Source organism: Lemur catta, chromosome 1 (assembly GCF_020740605.2).
Source record: "Lemur catta isolate mLemCat1 chromosome 1, mLemCat1.pri, whole genome shotgun sequence".
NCBI lineage: Eukaryota > Metazoa > Chordata > Mammalia > Primates > Lemuridae > Lemur > Lemur catta.
This window is the reverse complement of record NC_059128.1, coordinates 114,680,598-114,708,162: the sequence shown is the minus strand read 5'-3', so window position 1 is coordinate 114,708,162 and position 27,565 is coordinate 114,680,598. Positions and strand designations below refer to the sequence as shown.

General features: G+C 57.1%; 1 protein-coding gene and 2 non-coding genes across 6 annotated transcripts in view; 1 reads left to right on the top strand and 2 right to left on the bottom strand.

Moving 5' to 3' along the window:
- Positions 1-26,277, bottom strand: part of DPP9 (dipeptidyl peptidase 9) — a 37,120-nt gene extending 10,843 nt beyond the window's left edge. For 3 of the 4 annotated variants that reach the window (XM_045549307.1, XM_045549313.1, XM_045549322.1), the window contains exons 1-13: positions 25,172-25,218; positions 22,890-22,979; positions 18,853-19,112; positions 13,161-13,273; positions 12,065-12,238; positions 11,818-11,986; positions 10,969-11,082; positions 10,526-10,654; positions 8,529-8,590; positions 6,825-6,925; positions 5,321-5,498; positions 4,940-5,102; positions 2,310-2,389 (exon numbers count right to left, since the gene is read on the bottom strand). In XM_045549307.1, the coding sequence (XP_045405263.1) occupies positions 2,310-2,389; positions 4,940-5,102; positions 5,321-5,498; positions 6,825-6,925; positions 8,529-8,590; positions 10,526-10,654; positions 10,969-11,082; positions 11,818-11,986; positions 12,065-12,238; positions 13,161-13,273; positions 18,853-19,112; positions 22,890-22,945 (1,599 nt within the window). In that variant the 5' untranslated portion in view covers positions 22,946-22,979; positions 25,172-25,218. Of the gene's footprint in view, positions 1-2,309; positions 2,390-4,939; positions 5,103-5,320; positions 5,499-6,824; positions 6,926-8,528; positions 8,591-10,525; positions 10,655-10,968; positions 11,083-11,817; positions 11,987-12,064; positions 12,239-13,160; positions 13,274-18,852; positions 19,113-22,889; positions 22,980-25,167; positions 25,225-26,160 lie in introns of those variants that run through there. The other variant, XM_045549329.1, reaches the window with a different exon arrangement.
- Positions 26,278-26,563: 286 nt separating this feature from the next.
- TRNAG-UCC lies at positions 26,564-26,635 on the top strand. Its single transcript has one exon. It is a non-coding gene; the product is annotated as a tRNA-Gly (tRNA).
- Positions 26,636-26,859: 224 nt separating this feature from the next.
- On the bottom strand, positions 26,860-26,932 carry TRNAV-CAC. The gene has a single exon. It is a non-coding gene; the product is annotated as a tRNA-Val (tRNA).
- Positions 26,933-27,565: the final 633 nt, after the last annotated feature.

Sequence of the window (27,565 nt, the reverse complement as noted above, 5' to 3'; positions counted from 1 at the left end):
ATCGTCCCCAGTGGGCCCCAGGTGGTTCTCAGGTGAGGGCCCCAGGAACGGCAGGAAGGAGGCTTGAGCTGCTCCTGCCTAAAGGTGGCTGCGGCTTCTCCAACGTGCGCCTGCACCCTCGGTCTCAGGAGCAAGCGCTGCCACCAAGGAGGGAGCTGACTGTGACCAACAGCAAAAGACAAAAGCGGAACCAGGCTGCAGAGGTCTGTGGGACCAAGGACCCGCTCTCGCCCTCAGCGTGGATGGCAGGACATCGCTCTTGTGCCTGGGGCCTGAGAGGCTGGCAGAAGTGGCTGGAGCCTGAGGTAGGGGCAGGGACTTCAAGATACGTGAAGACACTCAGGACGAATGGCCTCCTGCGTCAGGGACAGTGGGGCACAGACTTGCATGTGGGGCTCACACTCTGCTGTGGGGATGTGACCCGCTGCCGCATGTCTGGGCCACCCCAGCAGGTTGGAGGCCAAACACCTAAAAAGGGCACCTCCTCTGACCCAGGAATGACGCTCCCAAGGAATCCGCCCGCAAGGCCTCCACAATCCAGGAACAGGGATGCGCAATGTTTTTTTAAGACTGAAAAAATGGCAGCAAGTTCAATGCCCCAAGGGACGGGATTGGTCCATCGTTCCAGCACAATTCTCTGTGGCCACACTCAAAACAACACAGGGAGGTAATAATATTGGCTCGTGTGCGTGTATGTGTGTGTGGGGCAGACACCTTGCCGAGGTCCTCAAGTTATAGTACTGTGGGGCCAGGTGCGGTGGCTCACACCTGTAAATCCCAGCACTCTGGGAGGCTGAGGAGGAAGCATCGCTTGAGGCCAGGAGTTCGAGGCTGCACTTCAGCCGGGGAGACAGAGCGAGACCCTGTCTCAAAAATGAATGTACAAAAAAAAAAAAAAGAAAAAGAAAGCACCTCCCCAAATTACAGTGCTTTAAAGCAGAGTCCTCATGAGGGGGGTGTGTGTGTGTCTGTGTGTGTGTGAGACTGACTGTGCTGTGAAGATGAAAGGTTTAGAGCTATTTAACATTCCCATTTTACAGATGAGTAAAGTGAGTCTTAGTGCCCTGCCAGCCAGGGCCCGAGCCAGGCTGTGAGACAGGGGTGACTGTGGCCCAGCTGCATCCACAGCAGAGCAGGGGGGAGCAGGTGACCACCAACCACTGCGTCACCTTATGGGGACAACCTTCTCCCTTCCACTCACATGTAGCGGTGTGGATGTGACATTGTACAGAAAGGAGCTGTGTTCTCATTTTACAACTTGCTTCTTCCCTGGAAATTCAGGGATGCCGTTCCACATCTGTGGCCAGGTGTTTGGATGAGCCTGGTTGTACCGGGACCCACACGGCTGTCGCCTGTCTACACAGCCCAGACCCGGCCACAGCACCCCCGCTCACCGGCTCCGGTGTTTGCTGACAGCCGTTCCCACCGTGTGAACCACCCTGCGATGCACAGTTCTATGCAAACATGTCACAAGCGCTCTGGGACTTCGTGGGGTCCACGACCCGTCTGCCTGGTCACATGAGGTCCATACTATGTGACAAAGGCCATCTCTGCCCCTCAGGAAGGCTTAGCCACACTGCCCATCCTGTGCTGCCTGGGGTGCTCGGCTCCCCTTCTCTGGCCAGAGCCCCCCAAGAGGCACCGCTTCCTTCTTTATATTCAAGTCTCTGGTCCAGGAGGCATTTGCTTGGGTGTGAGGGAAGGATCCACAAAGTCCCTGTGTAAAATTTGGAATTTTGTAGAACCGGACCCCAGTGAAGACACTCAGGGCAGAGGTCAGGCCTTGCTACGTTTTTACAATGCTGTGTCTTGGGCAGGTAAGGAGACACCTGTCATCTCTGCAGCTGCCCTTCTTGTTTGAGAACCTCCTGGGGCTGGCCAGGGGGTGGGCTGTGGCCGGAAGCAGCCTGTCAACTCTACAGTAGGCAGGAATGTCCCCACCAGCTGCGCTCCTGGGGAGAGGTGGTTTTGTGGAGCAGAAAGAAGCTAACTGAACCGCCCAGGCGGCATGGGGAGCAGGCAAGGCCCTCCCCGCCGGGCCCTGGCTGGGCTGAGAACAGGACGGAAGTGAGGGAGCCAGGGACAGGCCCTGCTTCCCTAACCGCAGCTGGCTGGAACCCAGCACCGGGGACAGGTGCTCAAGCGGAGAGGAGTGGGCAGAGCGGTGGTAGCAGGGCAAGGGAAGAGAGAAGCCACAAGCACTCGGCCAGGCGGGGGCTGGGGGTACGTGTGTGTATGCCCGTGTGTGTATGCCCGTGTGTATACGACATGCGTGCGTGCAGTGAAAGGGCTATGAGCACACTTGGTACCTTGGAGCCGTGCCTTGCCAAAACCTCCCATTCACCGCTGGTCAGGGCGATCTCCTCCGTGATGGGGCACTTGAATTCATCTGGAAGTGAGGAGAGGACGAGAGGTGAAGGAACATGGGGAGCAACGTGGGGACCCTCAGGTCAAATGCCACACAAGAGGACTTGCCATGGAGCTGCTGACACCCAGGTTTGTGGCAAGCTCGGATGCCAACTCAGGCCACAGAGGGACAGGAGGGGTGGCTGGCTAGGCCACGGGACACGGGACACAGCTGCTGGGCCAGTTTGCACCATGAGGTTGGCAGCTCAGCATTTTCCACGTTTATGACAGGTTTTTGGGGGGAGGAGAGAGACCTCACGTTTGGGTTTTCAGCAGGTGATTGACAACAGCGCACAGGATATGTGTTCACACATATAAGCAACACCTGAGACCAATCTGTGTGTGAAGGTGCATTCTTTCTCCTTAACCTTTCAGGTCTAAAGCAAACTGCTGCAAACGTCTCTCTCAGGAGGGACCATGGCCCAGGAAGAGCAATGGAAGCTTCCCTGGAGCAGAGGTGTGGGCAGAGTCGCTGGTTGTCACAGGGCTGGCAGGGTGAAGGGGTCCCACCGGGGCCCCACCACAGAGGCTCCAGCCACAGTCCCCACTCTGGTTCCTTGCGATCCGGCGCCACTTCAGTCTCGTCCCCACCCTGTGCTCCCCGTCGGAGACATGCGTGGCACAGACATAGCCCTAGGGCAGGGTGCTGGGAAACCTGGGGCACCCACCTCAAAGGCCGGGAGGTCACCCGAGGGGCACTGTGGCACCCCGGCTGAGCAGCAGCTGCTGCCAGCTCCTCCCTGAAACCAGCTGGCATTAGCAACTCGTGCTTCGAGGCAGGCCACCTCCCAAGGGGAGGCGGAAACGAGGACTCTGAAGTGAAATCCCAATGTCGGGGTGGTGCTTAACGACACAGACCAGAAAGCAAAGCTCTGACCAACCAAAGCTAGCTCCCTTCCCTCCAAGACGGCTCGGCCAGTCCGATCTGAGGGAGGACCGTCACCCCTCCCCTGTGCCTGACTCAGCGCCCCGGTGATGGCCTCAGTCTGGTTTGTGGGCTCTGTCTCCACACTGTGGGCTCACCTGGGGCAGTCCTGCCCCTAGGGCACACTGGGCAATGTCTGGGGACATGTGTGGTTGCCACAGCAGGGGCTGCTCCTGGCATGGGGTGGGTGGACGTAGGGGCGCTGCTCAGCACCTGCAGTGCCCAGGACGCCCCACCCCAGAGAATGATCCAGGCCAATGTTCTCCGTTCCCAGGGAAGGCCCTGGTCTAAACTGCAAGAGCCTGGCCACCCAGCCCCTCTACCCAGACAGGTCCCTCTGGAGCTCTGTCCCATCCTGAGGCTAAGACACCATCCATGGGCAGGGACACCTGTGCTCCCACCATGAATCTATCCTGTTCTCCTGAGCACCATGCACGGGAACGGGCCGGCCCAGCGCTGTTGCTAGCGGGCAGCTCACCCCGAACAGACCCAACCCGACTGTGGGCTCCTCTCTCCTAAAACAGCCCCTCAGAGCCTGTCCCAGACTGGCCTCTGGCAAACCACGTCCACTCGGCTGTCAGAGCACATCCAGGATCAGACCTGTGGGCACAGCTCAGCCACTGCCACCACCCCAGTCCTGTCCCTTGGCCTACCCCCACGCAACAACCAGAACGATCACCTTAAACCGATGTGGGAGTGACTTCCTGTTTCCTTCAGAGTCAAAGCCCAAGTGCTCCCTGCAGCCCACCAGGCCCTGAACGACCTGCTCTGTCCCCTCCCCACCCTCTCCGCCTTCCCCTCCTCCCTCTGCTCCAGCAACATGGGTCTCCTTGCTGTGCCTCCAACACACCAGGTGTGGTCCTGCCCCAGGGCCTTTGCACAGGCCGTGTCCTCTGCCTGGAGTGTGCCATGTGGCCCCATCACCTCCTCCAGGTTCCCACTCCACACATGTTACCCAGAGAACCGTCCTAGAAAGAAGGCTCTTCACTCCCTACCCTCTCACCTTACTGCACTGCATGTCCCTTGCCACGCACCTGAGATGGCATCTTTAATTGTTTTTGGGTTACTGTCTCCTCCACTGGAATGTTCCACATTAGCAAGGACGTTTTTCTTTTTTTTTTTTTTTTTTTTTACAATTATATCCTTAGCACCTGGAGTGAGTTGGCAACTTTTTCTACAAAGGGCCAGGAGTAAATACATTTTCTTAATGGCTTTTCAAGAGACAGTTTCTGCTGGGACCACTCAACTCTGTGGCACAAAAGCAGCTGCCATCCATGAATGAGTGGGTGTGGCCATGTGCCAATAAAACTTTGCTTAGGAAAACAGGTGGCGGGCTAAACTTGACCTCTGGGCCATAGTTTGCCAACCCCTGGTGGTGCTAACGGCCTAACACATAGTAGGTGCTCAATAAATACTGCTGACTGCATAAGCCAGCAGTTGGCTACCTTCACCCCTGCCGGGTCATGAACAATCCCCAGGAAGGCTGGCCTCTTACTCCTCCCTGCGTCCCCCCTGGGCCAAGCTCAGTCAGCAGGGCCCATCCGGGAACAAACGGCGCCCCGAGCCACGGATGCCACGACTCAGTGGTGCTCATCACGCTCTGCTCACCTTCGCCAGGGCTGAAGGGCTCGCTCCAGTCATAGCCCTTGGGTTTTAGAACGGCAGTGACTTTGTACAAGTGGCAGAAGCCGGTCTTGCACTCGTTGGCGCGGAGGAAGCAGAGCTCCTCCTCTCCCTCTGACTGCGGGAAGGGGTAGAAGATGTCGTGAACCTATGCAGGTGGGAGACAGGAGACGAGTCAGGGGTGGGAGAGATGGGGCTCTGACAGCTGGCCAGGCTTACCAGCCCCCTGGACTGTCCCACTCCCTGGCTGGGGGACAGCCAAGCACTTCCCCACTCAGGGGCAAACCCCACTGGGGACCTGGGGGTGGGGGATGGCCTGACCGTAGGGGCTCAGAGGGGGCACACAGACGGTGCGTCCTTCCTTACATTGATCCAGACGTTGGTGACCTCTTCGTACACCACGTAAGGCTGGACGTTCTTGGGGACAGCTCTGGCGAAGGCCAGCCGCTTCTCCTCGTTCTCGGTGGCCGGGATGAACAGGGCTGGGGGGAGGAGGACCAGCTGGAGCCGCTGCTGGGGCCGGTCCAGGAACATGGCCCAGGCACTGTGAGGAGAGAAAAGGAAGCCAGGAGCCTCAGTGACCATCAGAGGGAGGCAGGGGACAGAGCATCCACCTCTCCAAGCTTGATGCTGCCCTTTATTTCCTATTTTTCCTCTACACGGACAATCTTTCAACTTAGATTAATTTAATTAATTTATTTTTGAGACAGACTCTCCCTCTGTCACCCAGGCTAGAGTGCAGTGACGTGACTGTAGCTCACTGCAGCCTCCAACTCCTGGGCTCAAGTGATCCTCCTACTTTAGCCTCCCGAGTAGCTGGGACTACAGGTGCCAGTACACCTGGCTAATTTTTTTATTTTTTGTAGAGATGGAGTCTTGCTATGTTGCCCAGGCTGGTCTCGAACTCCTGGCCTCAAGCGATCCTCCTGCCTCAGCCTCCTAAACTGCTAGATTTCAGGTGTGAGTCACCGTGCCCAGCCTAACTTAAATTTATTTTAAAAGGAGACACATGAGTAACATAAGCAGAAGAACAGTAGCTGGATGTTAAGAAAGGGTAACAAAAACCAAACAAGAGAGACAGTAAGTGGTGTGAAATCCTGACGAGGGACCCGGCCTGCCAAAGGTGCCACACCTGACCCCGTGAGGACGGGGGCCCGGAGACTGTTTAGGGCAGAGGGAAGCACACTTTTTCCCTACAACAGGGCCACACAGCAAATATTTCAGCTTTGTGGGCCACACAACTTCTTTCACAGCTACTCGACTCTGCTGTTGCAGTGACAAAGCCTCCACTGCTGGCCGGCAGGTGAATGACGGTGGCTGTGTGCCGATGAAACTTTATTTATGGACACTGAAGTGTGACTCTTGTAGCGTTCTCACTTGTGATAAGATCATCTTCTTCGGATTTCCCCCTCACCCCACCATTTAAAAATGTGAAAGTCCTTCTGCACCCACAGGCTGCACACAGACAGGCGGGGGGCCGGATTTGGCCTATTTTAGAAAGGCATTAAAGAGATTTTTCTCCTTGACATGGGCAGGTGTGTTGGAAAACAAGCACAAGGGAATGCTTCCGCTTTGTGACTTGGGGTTTCTTACTGCCTGGGGGCCACGTGAAACCCCCTCTGCGGGTCTGAGCCCCAGTTTGGGAAACTTGGCCAACATGTCCTGGTGGCACCAACCCCGGGACTTAGAGATCTAGCTTGGTGTCCCGACTGGCTGAGGTTAGGGGAATCTCCACAGACGAGGGGGGGCAGGGAACAGAGCCATGCTCAGGGGGGCTGAGACCTGCCCTAGAGACGGCCCTGGTGGCCCACCCAGGGTCCCCAGCCCCCGAATGTGAATTCCTCGGGTCACAACAGACACAGACACTCACTACTTGCCGTCCCGCGTCCACCCGGCCCTGGCGATGTACTCCACCCTCGGGAACAGCGTGCTGAAGGGCTGTGCCAGCTCCTTCTCCTGGCTGGAGACGATCTAGAGGGAGGCAGACGTGGGTCACGCTCTGGCTGCCGTGGGGGGTTGGATCCTATCCCTCCCTCAATAGCGACGTTGGAGTCCTAACCTCCAGGACCTCAGCATGTGACCTTCTTTGGAAATGGGGTCACAGCAGATGGAATTAGATAAGACGGCTGCACTGGGCCAGAGGGCAGGCTCTACGACAGGTGTCCTTATAAGAGGTGGATACGTGGACACAGGCCCAGGGAGACCGTTTCGTGAAGAGATGCAGGGAGTAGGTGGCCACCTACAAGCCAAGGCAAAGCCCCAGAAGGAGCCACCCGCCAACTCCTTGACCTTGGACGTTTAGCCTGCAGGCAGATTTCTCTAGTCACCCCACGAGGGCAGACGGGCCGGCAAGCCAACTACGGCATCCCAGCTGCTGCAAGACACCAAAGGCACTGGCCTGCGCTGGCCCTGAGAGCCAGGTGTCCTTGAGCAAGCCCGGCCTCCGGATATCCTGGCTTCCTCGCACCTACTGGGGACCGTAGGGAGAAAGCAAGGCTGGGCGTCTGCCTCTAACACTCGAACAGGTCACTAGCACAGGGCCGCCTCAGGACCCCGAGCGTCCTCAAGGGCAAGGAGCCCTTTAATACAGCCTGGCGGAGGTGGGGGGGGCATCATGCAGACTGCCAAGAAGGCCACTGAGGGCAGATCGCCCTAAAATTTGCCAGAACGTTCCAGTCACAAGTGTAAAAGAGGTTTGGTGAGGGCCTAATTGTGCCAAAAATAAAACCTAGCCCCCCAAATGATGAGAATTGGCATATTTCATCTTACATGCCCCCTAAAACATCACATAAGATGTCATTTTTGCAAAAGCAGGCGAGGGCATCCCTGGCTTGTCCAAAACTCTCTCATCCACTGACATGGGGGGGTTCTCAGGACGCCTGGCATCCCCACGGTCCACCACTCTTCTCCGTCCCAGCCTCTCTGGCCCGGGACTGTCTCTGAGCAGTTCTCTAACATGAGGCTGGTTAACTTCACAACGCCCCGTGTCTCATGCAATCTGCAATTTCTCAAGAGGCCCCATCAGCCTGGGGCTACCAGAGGCCCCCTGGGGCGACAGGACCCTAACAGACAGGAGGGATGTGCAGGGCTGGCAGCGGGTGGCTGAGGGACACAGTCACAGGGGTCATTCACTAGTGACTGCTTCACTTTGCAGTGATGACGCTTTTGCTGCTGGGGGCTGTGAGGCCCTGTGCGGTGTGAGACTCCCTGGGTGACGAGGTCCCCTTGACTCGATGCTGATGAGGGGACAGAAAGAAGGATCCGGAACACTGCCCATCCCATGACAGTTGATAGGTCCAGTGAAGTGACCCCATGAGGACCTGCCCAAAATGCTGGGGCAAGGGAACAGGCTCGCTGAGGTTGGGGTCCCACTGAGTTCTCTGTTCTAGAAGCTCAGAGATGCAGGCATGGCCCATGGCCAGGCAGACAGGGGCAGCAGGGCTGGGCTGGCAGCTGGTGCCCAGGAGCACCTGCCAGGAGGGAGGAGGGTGGCCTGCTGGTCCCGTCCAACTGCCTCCCTGGCTCCTCTCTGCTGCATCTGGAAGCTTCTCTAGGACACACCAGGTCCCCTTACCTTGCCCTGACTGTCGGTCTGGAACTCAGCCAGTTTCAGTGCGATCCTGGGATTCTTGCTGCCTGCAAAGACAGAAGTGAGCTGAGTGCAACAGGTGCTGCCTGTGCATGCCGAGAGCTGGCATGTGGGTCTGGGGCTGCAGGGTGCTGTCTGCAGAGAGGAGGCACAGCCAGTGGGGTGCAGGGCAGGAGAAGGCAGGTGTCCCAAGGTCTGTGTGCTGGCGTGTCACCTTCCCTGGTACAGGGTCCAAGCCCTCCAGGCGGGGATTTTCTGACGTTGGGCCTAGACCACGATCCTGACAGTGACATGCCACCCGACTTTATCACGTAAGGACACAGGCCAGACCCTGTGGAGGACACAGTCACTAAGAAGACACCATCCCTGCCCGAGGAGAACTTGAGAGACGGTTGCAATGACAGGAGGCATCACAGTGGTGTGCATCCCACACAAAACGACAGCTCGCGCCAGACGGCTGGGCCCGAGCCCTCGGGAGACAGGTGGCCACAGGCCAGCACCACTCCACAAGGCTTCTGAGAGGTGGCACCTCGTTCAGGCTCCAGAAGAGGGTACAGGTCACGGCAGAGTGGGCAAAGCTTATTTGTTTGGTTAGACCTAGGACAAATCTCAACTCTGGCCCTCCGGGCTGGTGACATCCCTGAGCCTCAGTTTCCTCATCTGTGTGAAACGAAGTGGGGAAGAGCGACGTGGCCCACTGGCAGCAGGGACTGGATGTATCACATGGGAGCTTCGTCTAGCACAGCACAGAGCAGACGCTCGCCAAATATCGGCAGTAATGATTCTGTCGCACCCTCCACGGGGGGTACACACAGGAGGCCCAGAGCGGCATCCGGCCCGCAAGTGTGCTCTGCTTGGCTCAGGAGATATTTTAAAATAACTCGGGAGACGCTGATTTCTCGTGTGAGCCTGGCTCCTCTTCCAGAACTGGGCACATGCGAGTCTGTGCTCTCCCAGGGAGAGGAGCGGCCTTCCCTGCCTGCTGGCCCCAAGGCACAGAGCGGCTTCCCTGGCCACGTCATGCTGGGGCCTGGTTTTGCCCTGTGAGAAAGCTGAGCTGGTGCGACTGAAATGCAGGTGTCACAAAGGGATGAGAAAATAACTGAGGACGCCAGGACAGATGGGGAGGATGAGACGGTGCGTGGAAAGCCGAACCCTGTGGTCCGTCTGGCTGTACCAGGGGCTGGTAAACCACGGCCTGAGGGGCAAATCCAGCCTGCCTGCTGTTTCCATGCGGCTAAAAAGCCCTCTTATGTTTTCAGGTGGTTAAAAAGAAAATCAAAACAACAGTGATATCTTGTCTAATTTGAAAATCATATGCAAGTTGTGTGGTTTTTGTTTGTTTGTTTTTTAAAGTCAGAATCGGCTGTGTGGCCCAGGCTGGAGTGCAGTGGCGTCATTGTAGCTCACAGCAACCTCAAACTCCTGGGCTCAAGTGATCCTCCTGCCTCAGCCTCCCGAGTAGCTGGGACTACAAGAGCACTCCACCATGCCCAGCTAATTTTTCTATTTTTTTTTTAGTAGAGACAGGTCTCGCTCTTCCTCAGGCTGGTCTCAAACTCCTGACCTCAAGTGATCCACCCGCCTCGGCCTCCCAGAGTGCTAGGTCTACAGGCGTGAGCCACCGCGACCAGTCAATTCAAGTTTGGATTATTGCAACTCAAGGGTCAATAATGTTCCACTGGCCACGCAGGATGGCCCTGTACTTGCTGCTTTTGTGCCACAGTAAGAGTCCAGCAGTTGGAAGGGACTATCTCGGCCATGAAGCCTGAAATTTGTGCTCCCTGGCCCTTCGCAGACACAGTCTGCTGACCTCTGAGCTACAGGATGGTGGGGCCTAGGTAAGCCAGGAGCGGGAAACATCCTCCAGAGGGCAGAAACCTCCACCTGTGATCTCACAGGTGCCCAGTGCACCTCCCCAGCCATGACCCGGCGGCCTTGGGCCACCGGCCCAGCCCCGCCGCCCTGTCCCAGGCGCTCACCTGTCCTGGGGTACCGGTATGAGTCTGTCTTCCTTTCCTCCAACGCAGGAGAAGGCACGTGGATGACCTCCACCTCGGACTCGTCCACCTCCTCGTACAGCATCCGTAGTGTCTTGACGCCCTCGGAACCTGGGTGGGGGCAGGGCGAGCTGCAGAGGACACTGCGAAGCAACGCGGTGTCCCTGCCCCCACCCACTCCCTCCCGCAGCATGGGAGGACACAGGAGGTGGCCATGTGGGGTGGAAGGGGCTAACCTGTGTCCTCCCCATCCCTGTGCAACAGGGATGGCTACAGTCACCAAAGAGCTCTCGGAGCTGGTATCAAAAGATTGCGGAGATGATTTTAAGGGAAAGGAGCAAAGAGCAGAGAAGTAGAGAGACTGTGATTCTGGTAAAAAAGGAAGCGTGTACAGGAGCCTTTTTATAAAAGGGAAAAGGACCTACCTTCCCAGGAGGCCGTAGGGCACCACCAGTACCCAGTAAAGCGGTCAAACTCTTCCTGAATGACGAAGGTGGCCACGCCCGCAGACTTGGGGTCCTCCAGGACGCTGGATAACCCTAGCGGTGGGGAGGGAGAGCAGCCTTCTAGCAACGGGGTACAGCTGGGGATGCCTTGGGCCACACACAGGAAACCAAGGGACTCAGAGCCACCTGGTTCAAGGCAGGGCTTCCCAATTGCACACCATGGACATCGGGGCAGCCCCTTTTCTGGGGTGGGGCCATCCTGGGCGCTGCAGAGTGCTGAGCAGTGTCCCTGGCCCCCTCCCACTGCCGGCCAGAAGCAGCCCCCCACCAGGTCTGCCCACTGAACATATCTCTGGACACTGCCACGAGCACAGATTTAGGAAGAAAGGGGGCACTGGGGCCGTGGGACAGGGACCCACAATTTGACACCATTGAGCAGAGCTCTGCGGACACCCCAGAAGGATGAGGTCACCTCTGGTGAGCAGGGGAAGGAAACCCAGGAGGCAAGTGGGATTCGGCTGGGGTTGGACAGGCAGAGTGGAGGTGGGAGGAGAAGGAGTGGAAATGCACAGTGAGGCCCCTGCACTGGGCTGCCGCACGTGGCGGGAAACCACAGACCAGGCAGGGATTCGCCGGCTCTTCCTAAGAGACCCTGGAAGGTCTGCACGGGAGGGTGACCAGGCAAGGTCAGTGTGCAGGGAGACGCCTGGTGCGGAAGGCGAGTGGGTTGGGGGCGGGGGCCTTTCTAGAAGCCAGACTGATGGCTCCGCCCAGCTGGACCCTACAAACCACAGCCCACGTGTGGGGATCCGGGCATCCTGGCCTCACCTTGGTGGCAGAAGGTGAGCCGCCGCTCCTCGCCCGTCTCGATGTTGGCCACCCACAGGTCGTTGTTGTTGATGAAGGAGAAGAAGGCAGGGTCGGCAGGGCAGATTTTAGGGTCCATCCGGGGCCCGGAGCAGTGGGTCTTGATTTCCAGCGGCTTCATGGGGGACACCTGAGGACAGAGAGGCCTGACTAAGGCAGGGCAGGAGCCCACCGCCATCCCCCATGCACAGCCAGGACCAGGGCTCACCATGAAGCCATTCTTGCCCCCATCGCGGCAGTGGAAGAGGCTGTTGCTGGCCTGGAAGAGGAAGAGGCCGCTCTCACTGTGGAAGTCGTAGGACGTGATGCCGAAGACGCCCAGGCGCTTCCGCTCCCGCAGCAGCTCCTCCTCCCTCGAGTAGACTCCATGGTGGGGCGTGGCCTGGGGACACACAGGGGACAGGCAGCAGCATCAGCAGCAGAGGCTCTGAGTTCTAGGGGTGACAGGATCCTCCGCCCGCAGGGGCAGAGGTTCTCCAGCCTGGGTGTTCAGGGACAAGCCGACTTGGGGCCCCGACAGAAAGAATGTCCCGTGCTGGGCACCAGCAGCCAGAGCCCTTGACCTTGCACAAGAGCAGAGGCCATGCCAGGCGGCAGGGGGATTACAGGGCTCACCGGAAGCTTCCTCCCTTCTTGCGCCCCTTCCCCATGGAACCTCTCCAAGGCCGATGGAGCCCCTGGATGGGCAGCCCCCTGCCCTACACCCCTGGAGCGCCCTCCCCCAGCACCCAATGTCAATCCTACAGCACCCTGACCCTGTTCACCCTGTTCACAACCCCTTCCTGCCAAGAGCATTGGATCTAAACCCACCAAACACCAAACACCTGCCCTTTCTGCAGAGGTGGGTTCCAAATTCAGGAGCACCGGGACACCCAAATGCCCGACCCTAGGAGCTCAGGTAGGTAAACTATCGCGCACATCACGAGGTAATAGAATTTCAAGGCCATGTGGAGCGATACCACAGAGAAGAAACACATTTTTTAAAAAGCAGAACCAAAGGCAAAATTACCCCCGTGCTGTGAGGAAAGCTACATAATATGAGTTCCTCGGCTTGGGGACTCCCAGGGACAGGCTACTGAACTAGCAACAGAGACACTCAGAAAGCACCATTCTCCCGGCCACCCGGGTATCGTTACGTTATTATGACAATCTAAAAGAAAACCACACCAAGGCATCCCACTTCTGACACCAAATAAACCTCCCACCCATGCAAAAGGCACTTTCCCTGGTCACCCACAATCTCCCCCCAGATGAGAGTCAATTCGGATGAGATTACTGGCCCAGGCCCTGACGGCGCAGCTCACCTGGAAGTGATCCAGCATCTGCTTCCAGGACAGGAGCAGGAGAGCTTCTTTCCGGACTTTCTTAGGAATCTCGGAGTAGAGCAGGGAGTTCTCTCGGCTGCCATAAGGCATTCCTGGAGGGAGGACAGTGGGAACCCGGAATGGGTGGCCTTGCCTGGGAAATGGTGAGGGTCTCGGCCACGATGCTGACTCCCTCGGCTTCTAGGTCATTCTGCCAGGCTGCTGGCAGCATACCCGTCCCCGGAAAGCCAGAGACCCTGAGTCTGAGTCTGTCAACGATGGGCTCTCCCAGCTCTGAGATGTCTGTGCTGAATATCCTGGCTGTGATGACTAAGAAACAGCACACAAGGGAATGAGAAAAGGGCGGTCAGCAATATCCAACCCTTGGCAGGCTGGGCTCCGCTTGCGAAGTTCCTTCTGTACCAAAGGCGTTTGCAAAGGTGGAGAATTAAATTAATCTAGGATTAGCGTGAGAGCAAAAGGCACAAACAGGAATTGGGAAACGTACCTAATCCAGCATTTCTCAATGTCACTGCTAATGATGTTTGGGACTCAATCGATCTCTGGGGGCGGGGGGGCCACCCTGGGCACTGCAGGTGCAGAACAGCATCCCTGGCCTCCACCCACTCCACACCAGGAAGAGTCCCTGGGCATGACAACCACAGATGTCCCCAGACATGGCCCAGCGTCCCTTGCGGGGCAGGAATACCCCTGACTGGGCATCACTGACTTAATTTAACCTTCCCTATAAAATGACAGTGGTGATGGTAGCTGCCGACTGAGGATTTTGTATGGATTAAATGAGGTAAGAAAAGCAAAGCTCTTAGCACAATGCACCTGTCACTCAGAGCTACCAGCACATTTCACCAGCAAGCTGCGGTTTTATACATACTCGTGTCTCTGCAGTTGGAATGAATCTCACTGCCAGAGGTGTTCCTGTGGTCGTTTTGTTTTCATCTCTCTACTCTAGGATGCTGCTGTGTTCTTAATGGCAGGTAAAATAATGGTGTATCTTACAACTGGCTGTGTCTTAGATTCCATAGACGATAGAACAACTGTCACTAGTGAAAGGAATGGCAGGAAGTAGAATGACTATCTCCAAGAAGGCTTGGTTTGCCCTCTCCTGTCACAAGGCTGGGGGACCAGGACAGGGCTCCTCCAAGCGTGGAGCTGTCCAGCAGCACACGGGATGTTCTGTGATAGCCTGTGACCCTGACGTGGCTGATGACAAGTCAGAGAGCTCGAGGCTTTAGCCCATTCTGTTCCTCTTCCACCCCGAGTTCCTCCCGCAGGGAGACTCCAGTTGGGACCAGCCCTCCCCACACTTGCTCACTTTTAAGAGAGAACAGGAAGGCCACGAGCTCAGCACCTGTAGGGTTAGAGCCTAATGAATAACGTCTATGCCGCTTATGTTTATTGTAATAGGCTGCTGTTACAGGCCCCCCAGTTCCCGCCGACCCACTTTCCTCCTGTGTCCTGCTGGGAGAACCCAGAGTGCCCCAACCATTCTGTGACCCTGGCAGCTGCAGGCTATTCCCAGCAGGCTTGAACCCAGACCAGGGCCTAGAACATTCCCAGGCACTGGTAATGGTATCTAGGTTGTTGCTCAAAACTCTGAAAGAAACTGGCCCTGACCCTGATCCGAATTCCTTAAACCCACCTGTAAACTCCATACCCTGACCTGTGGCTGGGGACACGCCTATGTAGGACACCCCTTTTCACTTGCTCTGTCGTGAGGACACCCTGTGGCCCGCTTTGTACGTGCGTTCCCCTAATAAATGCGTTGGCCTGATCAGCCTGGCGTAGCTTAGTAACAGAAGAGTGTATTTAAAGATAAATGTTAGATGAGTAGGTTTCCTTTCAAAGTGTATTCAGGAGAGATGCGAAGTTAATTTATTAGTAGACATGTGTGGGCAGGGAAAATTGTGCAGGGGCTTGAGGGGTTGGCCAACGGCCCAAGTGCTGTAACCACAACTTGATCTCTAAGGATCCTTGAAACTGCCAAGGTCCGACTCTCATTTCCAGCTGGGGGCAGACAGGACCCCACCCATGCAGGCCACCCAGGAGGACTCCCCTTCCCAGAGTCACGAGACAAGTACGGATGGGAATCGTGCTGGGTGACTCCATTTATGTGAAATGTCCAGAACAGGCAGATCCAGAGACAGGAAGTGGATTTGTGGCTGCAAGGGGCTGGGGACGGGGAGTGACTGCTGATGGAGATGGGGTTTCTTTTTGGGGTGATGGAATGTTCTGGAACTAGACAGTGGTAAGGGTTGCACAGCTCTGTGAAGGTACTACTAAAAACCACTCAGCTGCAGTTTTAAAAGTGTGAAATTATGGAATGTGAATTATATATCAATTAGGGGGATGGGGTCTTGCTATACTGCCCAGGCTGGTCCCGAACTCCTGGCCTCAAGCAATCCTCCTTCTCAGCCTTCCGAGTAGCTGGGATTACAGGCGTGAGCCACAGCATGCCTGGCTCAATTTTTTCAAAAAAATAGTGGCCTGGAGCAACATGGAGGGCTGGGAGGGCACAGACAGTGCTTTTCATCCAGCGAGCTATGCTCTGGGCAGCCCCTGTCCACAGGACTCTCCCAGAGAGCCGGAGCCTTTAAAACAGGAAGTCAGGGGTGTGGCCTTGCCAAGGACACGAGACACCTCCCCTCCCTGGCTGATTAATAAGTGATCACACCAAACGGCCCCTGCCAGCGCATTCCTTGGACAGGATGCCGTTGGCACCAGTGACAGTGACTGGCATTGGAGGCACAGGGTGGAGGTGGCCAATGACAGTCTCGGATTCCTGCTGCCCTGTCCCTCCTCTGACCCTCTCACCAGCTCTGCCACCCACACACGCCCGCTGCCAACCTGCCAGCCACCCCGCCCCCCCCGGTGGCCCCGGCCTGCACAAACACCGCTCCCAGGCACCGTGGGCTGTGGCCCCTGTGGCCAGCCTGGCAGGGACTGGGCTTTCTCCAGGGATGCATGGGGATGGGCATTCTCATTCTTGCCTTCCCTTCTGAGAGAGTCTCAGAGCTACTGGGGACCCTGCAGCCGCCACTGGCCACAGAAGTGGGGAGAAGCCAATCCACACAGCAGGAGAGTGAGCTGGGAGTGTTTCCTGATGCTGCAGTTTGAGTCCTGGAAGCTGAGCTGTCCCCAGTCCCTCTTGCTGGCAGCGGGAGCTGGTGTGTGCCCTCATCCCATCTGTGCACCCCGGTGATTGGCTCCATGTGCCCCCAACCAGCGAACCTGGTACCTGCCAAGGATGCAGGGGTCCCTAGTGGGGCAGAAGGGCAGGTCACACACTGGGCCTTGCCTGGAAGTGTGTTGAGTGCCAGCACTGGCCGGGGCACTGTGCTAGCGCCAAGACAGGTTATAAATACCCTGGGCCTATAGGGAGGCTGGCCCCAAGAACTTGGATTTGAAGCGAGGTCAGTGCTGCCCTGCTAGCATTAAGTGACAAGGACTGGATCAGCTGAACATCACCCCAAAATGGAGGGCATGGCTTCTGGGCTGCTGTGGGTACACTCTGGGACCTCTGCCAGGCCCCTGCCCTGGGGCCTGGACAGAAACTTGCCCTTACGTAGTCAGACAGGAGTGGGGAGCGGGATTAAGTTAGGGATCTTGAGCTGGTGAGATTAGCCTTGTTACCCAGGTAGGCCCAACGTCATCACGGAGGGGAATTTTAGACGGACAGAAGAGGAGGCGGCCGTGTGACCACAATCCCAGCAACATGGCCACAGGCCTAGGGATGCCAGCAGCCACCAGTAGCCAGAAGAGGCAGGGAACAGCTCTCCCCTAGAGCTGCCAGAGGGAGCGTGGCCCCACCATCACCTTGGTTTCAGCCCAGTGAAACTGATTTCGCACTTTTGGCCTCCAAAACTGTGAGATAATAAATTTCTGTTGTTTTAAGCCACTGAGCATTGGTCACTTCTTACAGCAAAAACCGAGGCAGACTCCCCCAAGCACGCTGACCATGACGGCAGCCCCGACATGAGCAGGTGGCCATAAGAATGCACTGACACAAAGGGCTTCGGAGGCCACAGAACCGCAGGAAAGAGAGGCGACGGCCCGCAACAGCCTGGGTCTGGGATGGCGTCAGTCCTAGCAGCCAAGCGTGCTCTCAGGTAAATGGAACTTGAGGCATTTCCATCCCAATTTCTCCTAGAGCTGGTGCGCATTTTTCTGCCAAGGGCCAGACTGTAAATATTTTTGCCTTTGGGCTGTATCATCCATGTGGCAGTGGCTCTGCTGCTGGAGCACGAGAGTGCGGACGACGACAGGAACGAAGGGGCCAGGAGAGCTCAATTTCCGAAGGCGGCTGTCACTGGCCAACCCCTGCTCCAGACCGGCCCTCTTTTTAAATTCTTTGTTTGCCAAATCACCATCTGATTTCCACACAAGCCTGTCTACAAAGGGGACGGCCATCTGGTGTTCATCACAGTCCTTGTTATCAGCATGTGGTCAGCCTGAGGCGGAGGCTGACACTCATTCATTCATTCATTCACCTGAATACTGACCGAGGGCCTGAGCACACGGGGCTATCTTGGGGCTGAGGCTACCCCCGTGAGTCAGGTGGACAGATCTTGCCCAGAGAATAATCTAGGGCCACCCTACCCCCAGGACGGTGCTCCTCATGTGGAGTTGATTTTGCCACCCAGGTGACACTTGGCAATATCTGGGGACATCTGTGACCGCCACAGCTGGGGCACGGCTGCTCCCAGCATGGGGTGGGTGGAGGCAGGGACGCTGCTCAGCACCCTGCAGTGTGCAGGACACCCCACCCCAGAGGACGCTGGGGGCCCAGTGTCGGGCATGCTGAGGTGGAGAAACTTTGCCTCGGTCAACAGCCATGTGTCGCGCTTTCAGAGGCGCAGGCCTGGCTGACTCCTACAAGGCTCTCTTCCTCCCGCTCTGTAAGGCCCTTGGGTGCGGCAGCACGGCATCCACTCACTCACTAGGAATTTACTGTCCCGCCCCAGGAAGGCCCCATCTGGCTGCAGAGTACGTGAGGCCTGATCTGGGCCCTGAGGGCTCTCGTGGCCCTGTGGGAATACAGTCCCACATGAGCAGCTGCAGACGACATGGAAAGTGTGGCTCACAGGGCGTGCACCCAGTGGAGGTGGCTGTCCAGGGATCTGGGGCAGGAGAGTGAGCATGTGCAGAGCCGCCCCTCTGCTGTCGGCCCGCAGGAGACATGTACATGCCACCCAGGAGGCCTCGAGATCCTTCTTAACACATGGCTCCATGGCCAGGTCCTACTGGCAGTACTGTGGCTCCCACTGGAGATCTTCCTGCCCTGTCCTGTGTGTCATGGGCCCCACCCGGCCCAGCCCGGGTGACTGGGAAGTGACTCAGGGGGTGGGCCAGCTGACTGGAGTTGGAAACAATTTCCGGGCTCAGAGCCACTCAAATCAGCCTGAACCACGGGGCCCTGGTGGCACGGAGGAGCAGGCCTGCCCTCTGCCCGGCTCACCTGCACAGCCGGCCCCAGGGCCTTCCTTCTCCCCTTTGAGCTGCTCCAGGCCCTCCCTGCAGTGGTGGCACAGCCCCGTGGGACAGTGCGCCTGGAGCCAGGTCCATCTACATACATCTTCCCACTCACAGGACCTGCTGCCCTCTGCAGAGTGGAGGACTTGGGAACAGCAGTCCCAGGAAGCGCCCAGGCTGGGCAGCCCGCGACCGGGCTTACCTAGGTAGTAGAGGCGGTGGGAGTGGGGCCCTGACTCGTCTGTCTTCTGCACAAACTGGAAGTCGTGGGGCGCCTTGTTGACGATGAGGCCCGAGTACTTGCGGCTGCCATGGATGATGTTCCGGAGCCCCTCCCACGAGTGCTTCTGCACCTGGAAGTGCGACGCCGGCTCGTCCATGTCCACCGCGTCGCCCCGGTCGGCCACTGGGGCCCCGGTGGTGGCTGCCATCCTCTGGGCCCCCTCGGAATTCAGCGAGAAGCTGTGAGGAGGGCAGGGAGACCATGAGAAGGGAAGATCTTTTTCCCTACAAGCTGCCCGCGGTGCCCTGTCAGACACCCCTGTCAGGAACCCCAACATGTTCCCCAAGTTGTTCCACTGCTCTCCAGGCCACTGTCACCCCTCTGCTGAATGACTGACGCTGTCTCCCACCGGGATTTCTCACCTCCATTGCAAGTGTGATCCTGGGCCTGAAAATTCTCCCTGGTTTCCCATGGCCCTGGGATAAAAGTGTCCTCACCGTGAACCTCAAGGATACAGCTGACTGCCCCGCAGTCCTGCACCCCAGCCCATCCAGCCTCCTCTCAGCTCTTCAAACAGGTCAGACTCCATCTTCCACCCCAGGGCCTTTGCATGCACTGTCCCTTCTGCCTGGAACACTGTTTTCCTTTCTTTGCTTGACTAACTGCTAAAATCAGATCTCAGCTTAAGTACCTGGCAGGTTCTCAGAAACCTTCTGTGATCACCTACGCAGAGGCCGATCTCCCTGTTTTTCACCAGCCACCTGGCCGCCCTCCATCCTTGCAGCCTCCATCACAATGGTTATTTGTAAAACCCCTGTTCCCTCATGTCTGTCCCAATTGTGGCGTTGTCTGAAGACCCTCTCGTGGGGCCCGGCACCGAGTGGGTGCTCCACGGAGAGCTGTGGAGTGTCTCTCACTGAGCCCCCTCAGGGCCACGCTCGGACACCAGCAAACGCGTCAGCATAAGGAATAAGAGGCCGATCTTGGCAGCTTGCTGTCCAGAAGGGGGACACCTTGTGTCTCACTGGAAGTACCAGGACAACAGTCACATATTACCCGGGAATGTCAGAAATCCAGGTGAGAGGGTGATCGTATACACCATTCGCCAAAAAACATCCCACTTTCTCCTCCCACTTGGCACGTTCCATGCTTGCAGAGCAGCCGCCGTGAGCAGCTGCTGCTGTGCACCATCTCCCCCGGCCCCCACCCCGATGCTTAGCGCACTTCTCGATGGGACGGCCTGGCAAATATTTGTTTTAAGGAAATCTAAACATGGCTGCAGTGACCCAGTTCTGGAAGAGCCCGAGTGGCCTGGAGGACAGAGCCGGTCGCTTCCCTCTGCAGGCACCGAGGGGCTGACAGCCTTGCTGGATGCTCCCAGCCCGGGCCTCGGACATCCGTTCTCTGGGACTCACTTAAAGGAAGTGGGAACTGAAGCTACTTCTCCACCCGAGGGCCGGGACAGCAGGGGCCGGCTTTTAGAGAAGTAAAGGGCAGGGGGCGGGGGGGGGGGGGGTCTCTCAACTCCTGGTGCCTTCAGTTCCCAGAAGACCTTGCCCCTTGCCAATGAGAGACCGTAGACAGCAACCACCGTGAAAGAAAGGACCCCGGCCCACTTCGAGACGGAAGGGGAGAAAGGAACATGAGGATGTGACCAAGCACCTTTAAAAAAAATCAGGCCCCGCAGCTGTCACCTCATTCAAGCTTGTGACAGCCCATTCTACAGATGAGGAAACTGAGGCTGGGGTACAGAGGGGCTCACTCCCAGTCAGAGCTGAGTGAACGAGAACAAGGGTTTGGGTGGGGGTGGCCTGGCTCCCAGCCCAGCAGGGTGATGGTGCCAAGGGCCAAGTGATCGTAGCAGGCAAAGTCCTCTGTGACACACATGTCCTATGGGAAGGCCCTAGAAGGAGAGCGGAGTAGGGACCGTCCCAGCGCAAGGACGTGCAGGAGACCCAAGGGGCAGGAGCGTGGTTAATTCAGCGCTTCCTGAGACGGTTCTGAAGACGAGAAGCCACCTCAGGTCAAACAAGCCAACCCAGAGAGGGGGAGTGCTCGCTGTGGGTCACATACAGGACATCCTGGCCCAGTGCAGAGCCCTGTGATTTCCCCCCAGGACAGCAGGCAGCCCTCAGAGGTGTCACGCAAGGGCCACGGCCAGTGTCGGTTAAGCCACCAAGAACCTGCACAGCGCAGAGCACTGCTGGCCATGAGCCCAGGAAAACCAAGCCGGGGAACGCCCCCGACCAGCTTAAGTGATACCCCCAAGCCGTGCCACCCCAACCCAAGCCATGCCCACAGCAGGAAAACAAAAAGTGACTTTCAGCACCCCCGAAGGGGACCCCATAAGCTGAGTGCCTGGCAGGGACGTGTACAAGACCACGCAGCTCATGTCCACAGCAAAGAACAACAGAAATCATCTTGCCTCTGATCGCCCCAGACGGCCCAGGAAGCAGAAGTGCGACCCAGGAGGTGGGAGATGAAATGAAGCATTGGGAGAAACTTCTAGGAATCTTCTAGACGTGGCTGCGATCTTTAGCTCGAGCTTCTAGGCAGGCTGAGGCTCGGTGCTAGAGCCTGGCCCTCCGTCCTGTCTGTCCCCGGAAGCAAAGCCCGGACTGCACCAGGGCTGGGGACAGGAGCAGGTGAACAAAGCCAACCAAGCGTGTGCCGCCTTTTTCCACCCAGTGTCAAGTTTACACAGCTGGGAGATGAAAGCGGATTCCGGGCCACTTTACTCAGGCCCACCTACGCTTTCCTTCCGCCAATCGGCGGGGCGCCTTGGCCACCCAGGACGCCTCCAGCAAACAGCCCTGGGCCTCCTGGCACAGTCACTTGTCAAGGCCAAGTAGAAGAAATGTGTGTGATCGCTATCTCAGCTGGTGCTTTGAGGGTGGGGACCAGCGCCCGCCCTGGTGTCCTGCCAGAGACCCAAGGGGCGCAGTGATGGCGAATAGGACGGCAGGCGCTGGGTAAAGGGATGTGCATGCGTGGTGAGGCTCAGGGTCCTTCCCATGCTCCGGAGGGGGAAACGCCCCAAAGTGGACTTTGGGCAGCTGGCTCAGGCCAGGCAAGTGTCCCTGCAAGTGGGGGTTGCCACCCTCTGTCCCATGAGCACTGCCCCTAGTGCCACTAGGCCTCCGACTTTGACAACCACCTTTAACACAGAGTCGGCTCACCGCCTGGGCCCAGCAGGGACCTCATACGTGTGCAGATGACAGAAAGGAGACTGATGGCCTCCTGTATCTGCCCCAAACGCACTTGCCCACCCGACACTGGGACTAACCCTGTTTAGAACCTGTGTCTGGGGAAATCCCAGCACTTGACGTCATCCTCGTCTCCCCAGACCCCGATCACTTGTGCTCCATAAAAACAAGCAAGGCTGAGAGTATGAGAAACCTGACATGGGATGGGTTCACTCGGTCGAGAAATTTGATGGTCTTTTCATCTCGTGCCAGGCCCTGGGATGTGGAATTTATCAACTGCCCCAGCCTGCGCATGTATGATCATGTTTAATCCACACTGAAACCTTGGGAGGTGAGTTCTGGGATTTTCCCCATTTGGGGGACCAAAAATCGGGCTCAGAGAGGTCGACCGGCCTGCCCAACATCACCCAGCAAGGAAGGGGAGCAGAGCCCAAGTCTGTTGGACTCCGAAACCCACATCCTATGGGCAGGCCAGTGGTTCTCAACTGGGGGCGGCTCTGCCCCCAGCAGACACCTAGCAACGTCTGGGACATGTGTGGCTATTATGACTTGGGAGGCAGCTTCTGCCATGTCGTGGGCGGAGGCCAGGGACACTGCTCAGCACCTGCAGAGCCCAGGATGGCCACAATGTCCCCAGTGCTGAGAAACCCCGCCCTAGCCATGCTGCCCTCGTGCAAAATACTCAGAGCTCTGAGAAACACAGAAATGCAGGGGAGATGGAAAGAAAGCGCCTCCCTGATCTAACTCCATTAAGAATTCTGGAACCTTTGCTCCGTCCCCACCAGCCAGGGCTCCTGAGGCCTGCCTTACCTTCTCCAACTCCCGGTGTTCTCCTTGTCCAGGCGCAACTTCTTAACCTTCCGCATTAACCACTCAGCTGGCCTCGGGAGGGTGGGGTGCCTACGGGTGATGGGGGGAGAGACCACAGGGCTGCAATTCCCAGCAGGGAGGGCCATGAGCTCACGCCCCCTTTCTCCCCCTCCACATTTCCCCAGGCAGCTCCCCGAGCCTCCAGGGAGCACCCCAAAACCACAGGAATCCTGACAAGGCAGGTGCTTCAGGCCCTGCCTTGAACTGCGAAAGGTGTGGGACATTTGCTAGAAACCTGCACCTTACTTGCCGAGAGGTTGTCTCAAGGTAAGAAGTCCCTCAGTTTCAAATAACTCCAGGGATGCCACCCGAGGGGCACTTGTTGGAAACAGAATCATCCCAAATTCCTCACTGTGGCCACTCCCTGGTGGCCTCATGGCCATCTCCCCTCGCCCTTGGCTGTGACCTCCAGCCATAAAAGCCTCCTTATTCTCCCCTAAGTACACCGGCTCCTTCCCACCTTGCAGCTTTTACACTGTCCAGTCCCTCTGCCTGGGATGCCCTTCCCGTTTTTATGACTTGTCTCTTATTCTTCTGGTCCCAGTGTCACCTCCTCAGACGTCTTTCCTGAGCACCCAATCTAAAGTCATCCCCCTCACAACACCTAGACGAGAATACTGGCCTGCTACCCTCCCCCTAGGAGATTACTTCTCAACTGGGGGTGATTCTGCCCCCTAGATGACACTGGGCAATGTCTGGTGACATTTATGGTTGTCACAACTGGGGATGCTTGCAGCATGCAATGGGTAGAGGCCAGGGATGCTGCTCAGCACCCAGCAGTGCCCAGGACGGCCCCACCCCAGAGAGTGACCCACCTCAAATGGCAACAGTGCCAAGGCTGAGACCCCTGCATTCGTTATTTGGGGAAAGATTTGAGTTTGAGTCCTAGGCTCACAGCAGACACCGGAATAAACTCCCAACGGGGCAGACGGTGCAGACCAGGTGACTCCCAGCTCCTGGGACTCCCCTCCCTTCTCCCTCCCCACTCAGGGCATGGATTTAAACGTGTGCAGCCTCCTAGGACCTCAGCAGGGCAGGTGATTGTGGGACACAGAATCCCCTAACCCAGCTAGGGATAGGTGCCCCCCTCCGGGGACATTTTTGGGACTTGGGAGGGTGGGGAACAGTGGAGGCCAAGGATGCTGCTGGACACGCTACACTGCACAAGTCAGTCCTCCCATTACAAAGAATGATCCGTCCCCAAATATCAACAGTGCCCAGGCTGAAAAACCCTGCCCTGGGGCAGTGGGCACTCCTCACTGGAACGGCAGCCCTGCAGGGCCAGGCCACATCCCTCCTGTTCCCCCTGAGCCCAGGCTGTGCTTGGCACACAAGAAGCACACAATAAGCATTTCAGGTTGAATGAACAAGTCGTTGTCCCCTCTTGAATGCTGTCTACAGCCAGAGGGACCTCTGGTTTGGTCAGTGCCCAACCACCTTCTCAGATAAGCCAATATCCATGACGGGCAGTTGCCCAGGTGCTTTCTCTTGCTTTAAGCACCTGGGCACAGGACAGAGATCCTAACGAAAGAGGTGAAGTAAAAATGTCACCACAAAGCAGCCCCGGCTTCACTCTTAGTCCAGTGGTGCAAAGTGCGGGCACTGGTGTCAGAGAGAGATGAGTTCAAATCATGGCTCTGCTGCACCTGGGCTGTGTGACCTTGAAGAAGCCACTTAACTTCTCTGTGCCTCAATTTCTCCAGCTACAGAATGGAACTACGGTATCTCTGCCTGGGGTTACTGTTAGGGTTAAATGAGAATGTATGCATGAAGCTCTCATAATATGGTTCCTGACGGAGCACAGACTAAATCACAGCTAATACTGTCAACTAAACAAGCGATTTAAAATCACACTAGGGGGAGAATGAAAAACACTGAAGTCCCTTTCAGAGCTGGGATCCCGACCACGTGCTGACTGACTCGGGCACTGCATTACACGTGGGGGAGATGCAGCTACACCTGCAATCAATCCAGCCGGAATCAGCGTGCTCCCCTTCCTCTCCCCAAAGCCTTGGGAGGTTCTTACCAGCGGCAGCTGGAAGGGGACATGGATGGAAAGAAAACTGCACAGAAAGCTGCAGCCACTGCCCTGGGGCTGAGCCAACTGTTCCCAAGAGTGTTGAAAACCATTTCCTGTCAATCTCTATATTCGAGGGCAAGCAGATAAATCCCACCAGCCCACACTCCAGCCTTCCTGGCTGCCAAACCCCAGCACGACCAACCTTCTAAAGGGTCCAGGGAGTCTCCATTCCAGCCGCAGGCATGGGACACAGACCTCGATAGAACAAACCTGTCATTAATGTGGCGGGCCCATGGAGAAACCGGCAAGCCTCCTTCACTCAGGAGCTGCAGACGGTCGGGGCCTAATTCTACCTGGCTAGGCTCTAGCTGTGCCTCACAGCCCCGCAGCGCTGTCTGCATGCCCTGGACAGAATCTGGGAGAGGAGCCATCCCACGGGGCCCCAATTCCCCCAGGACCCAGCCGAAGAAGACGGGGATTGGTGACTAGAGTCCACACCTCCTGGGCTTTAGTCCCAGCTCCTCGAAAGCAGGTTCGTTCTTGCCGCCCAGGCAAGTGACTTCCTCCCAGCCCCCGGGAGAAGCAGAAGTGGGGGGAAAGGGGGAGAGGGCGGCTTCCCGTCGCTCAGAGGGAAGTGTCAGGGCTGGGCTGAAAGCGTGTGGGAAGGAGGTGGGCGGCTGGACGGGCTCGGAGGCGGGGCGAGAGAAGGGGCCGAGGAGCGGGTCTAGGGGAGACCCGGCAGGGGCAGGTCGCAGGTCCAGGGAGGTGGCCTCTGCGTTCCCACAGCGGTCGCACGGGAAGAGGGAGCAGGGCAGGTCCTTCGGCGCCTGCACGGACGGCAGAGGGAGTCGGTGGAGAGGGAGGCCCGGTCCGTGTCAGCGAGGGCGCTCCTGGGTGCGGCCACCCCAGGAAGGGCAGCCACGGGGTGGGGGGTCCGGGTCGGGAAGGGCAGCGGCTGAGGCGGCGCGGCCAGCGGAGCGACTGCAGAGGCAGCGAAGGGGTGAAGGGGGCCGGGGGCGGAGGGGAAGCGAGGCGGCGGCGCCGGGGATACCCAGGGACCCGCCAATGGCGGAGTCGGGGCGCGGGAAGGCCGGTCCGCGGCGGGCTCAGGGTAGCGGCTGCGGCGCGGCCGCTCCATGGCGGACGCAGGGTCGCGGCCGAGGCGGGACGGGACGCGCAGGCGCTGCTCACCGGGGCGCGGGGCGGCGGCCGCGCTGGGCAGGGCGTCCCGGGGCCGGCAGCACCTCAGGCTCGCGGCTCCATGCCCGAGACTGCGGCCCCGGAAGTGGCGGACGCGGGGGGACGGCGGCAGCGGCGGCGGACACTGGAAACCCGCCGGCTTAAGCCCCTTTGACCCGGAAGTTGAGCCGCCCAGGCGGCGGCCTGGGATTGGACAGCGCCAGGCCCCACCAAGGGGCCCGCGGCTCTGGGGGGGGACTCCTGGCAGGGCCCTGGCGGCCAACGGGTGGAACGCTCCGTGGGCGACGTGTTCCGGAGGACTCTAGGGAAAGACACCCCCCGCGTAACTTGGTATCACCCGCATGAACAATGCGTCTCCTCTTAAGATCCTCCGGAGAAGCGTATTCGCGCGGTGGCGTTGGTGGTATAGTGGTTAGCATAGCTGCCTTCCAAGCAGTTGACCCGGGTTCGATTCCCGGCCAACGCAACTGGTGAACGAGTTGCTTTTTCTGCCTTTTCTATAAAACTGCCTAATAGTCATCGGACAAAAATTTCTGTTAGTTACTTTGAATTCACTTTTAAAAGCCCATCAAAATTCCTAAAAGGCAGGAGGAAGAAGAAGAAAAAAGAATCAGACCAGAATTGCTGTTAAAATTAATTTGAAAATTCGTGAAATTCTACAGTGGAAAAACGAGAAGAGACATGCTCTCCTGTTTCCGCCCGGGATCGAACCGGGGACCTTTCGCGTGTGAGGCGAATGTGATAACCGCTACACTACGGAAACTGATAAAGGACACAACTCTTTGAGATAGTATATGTATTCAATAGAAAAAAGTATATCTTGTTTACACATAGTAATAGTGAGAGTGTTATATTGTAGTTCTTGGTGGGAACATTGTTTCACTGCGGCCAGTTTTTCCGCTTTGGCAGAATAACTATTGCTCTGCTTGATGCAGTGGAAGCTGAAAGAAGGAAAGTATAGAAAAAAGTCCTATAAACACCCTCCCCAACACACACACTCACACACACACACACGTATTACTTTATTATCATTCCATTAAAACAATCCAAGACCCAAAAACCCATCCTGAAGCCAAATCGACCTTTCATTGGCTTGTCTCATAGGTGGAATCTATACTTAAAATGTCAGCTAAGTTTCTACAGGTAGTCCACCCTTTTGCTTAGATCAACCCACTTTCTAAAAGAACTTTCTGGAAAAAAAAAAAACCTGTGTGTGTGCGTTTGCACACTAGGTGCAGGAAATTTGGAAGGAAAAACAAAATTTAAAAACAAGTCAGACACAGAAAGAAGATAATGAAAACAGGTTTCATCTCATCATCTAGACCTAATTTATTACATTTTAGACCAATTTTTTTCTTTGTTTTTTCTTTTTTTCTTCTTGTTTGTTTGTTTTTTT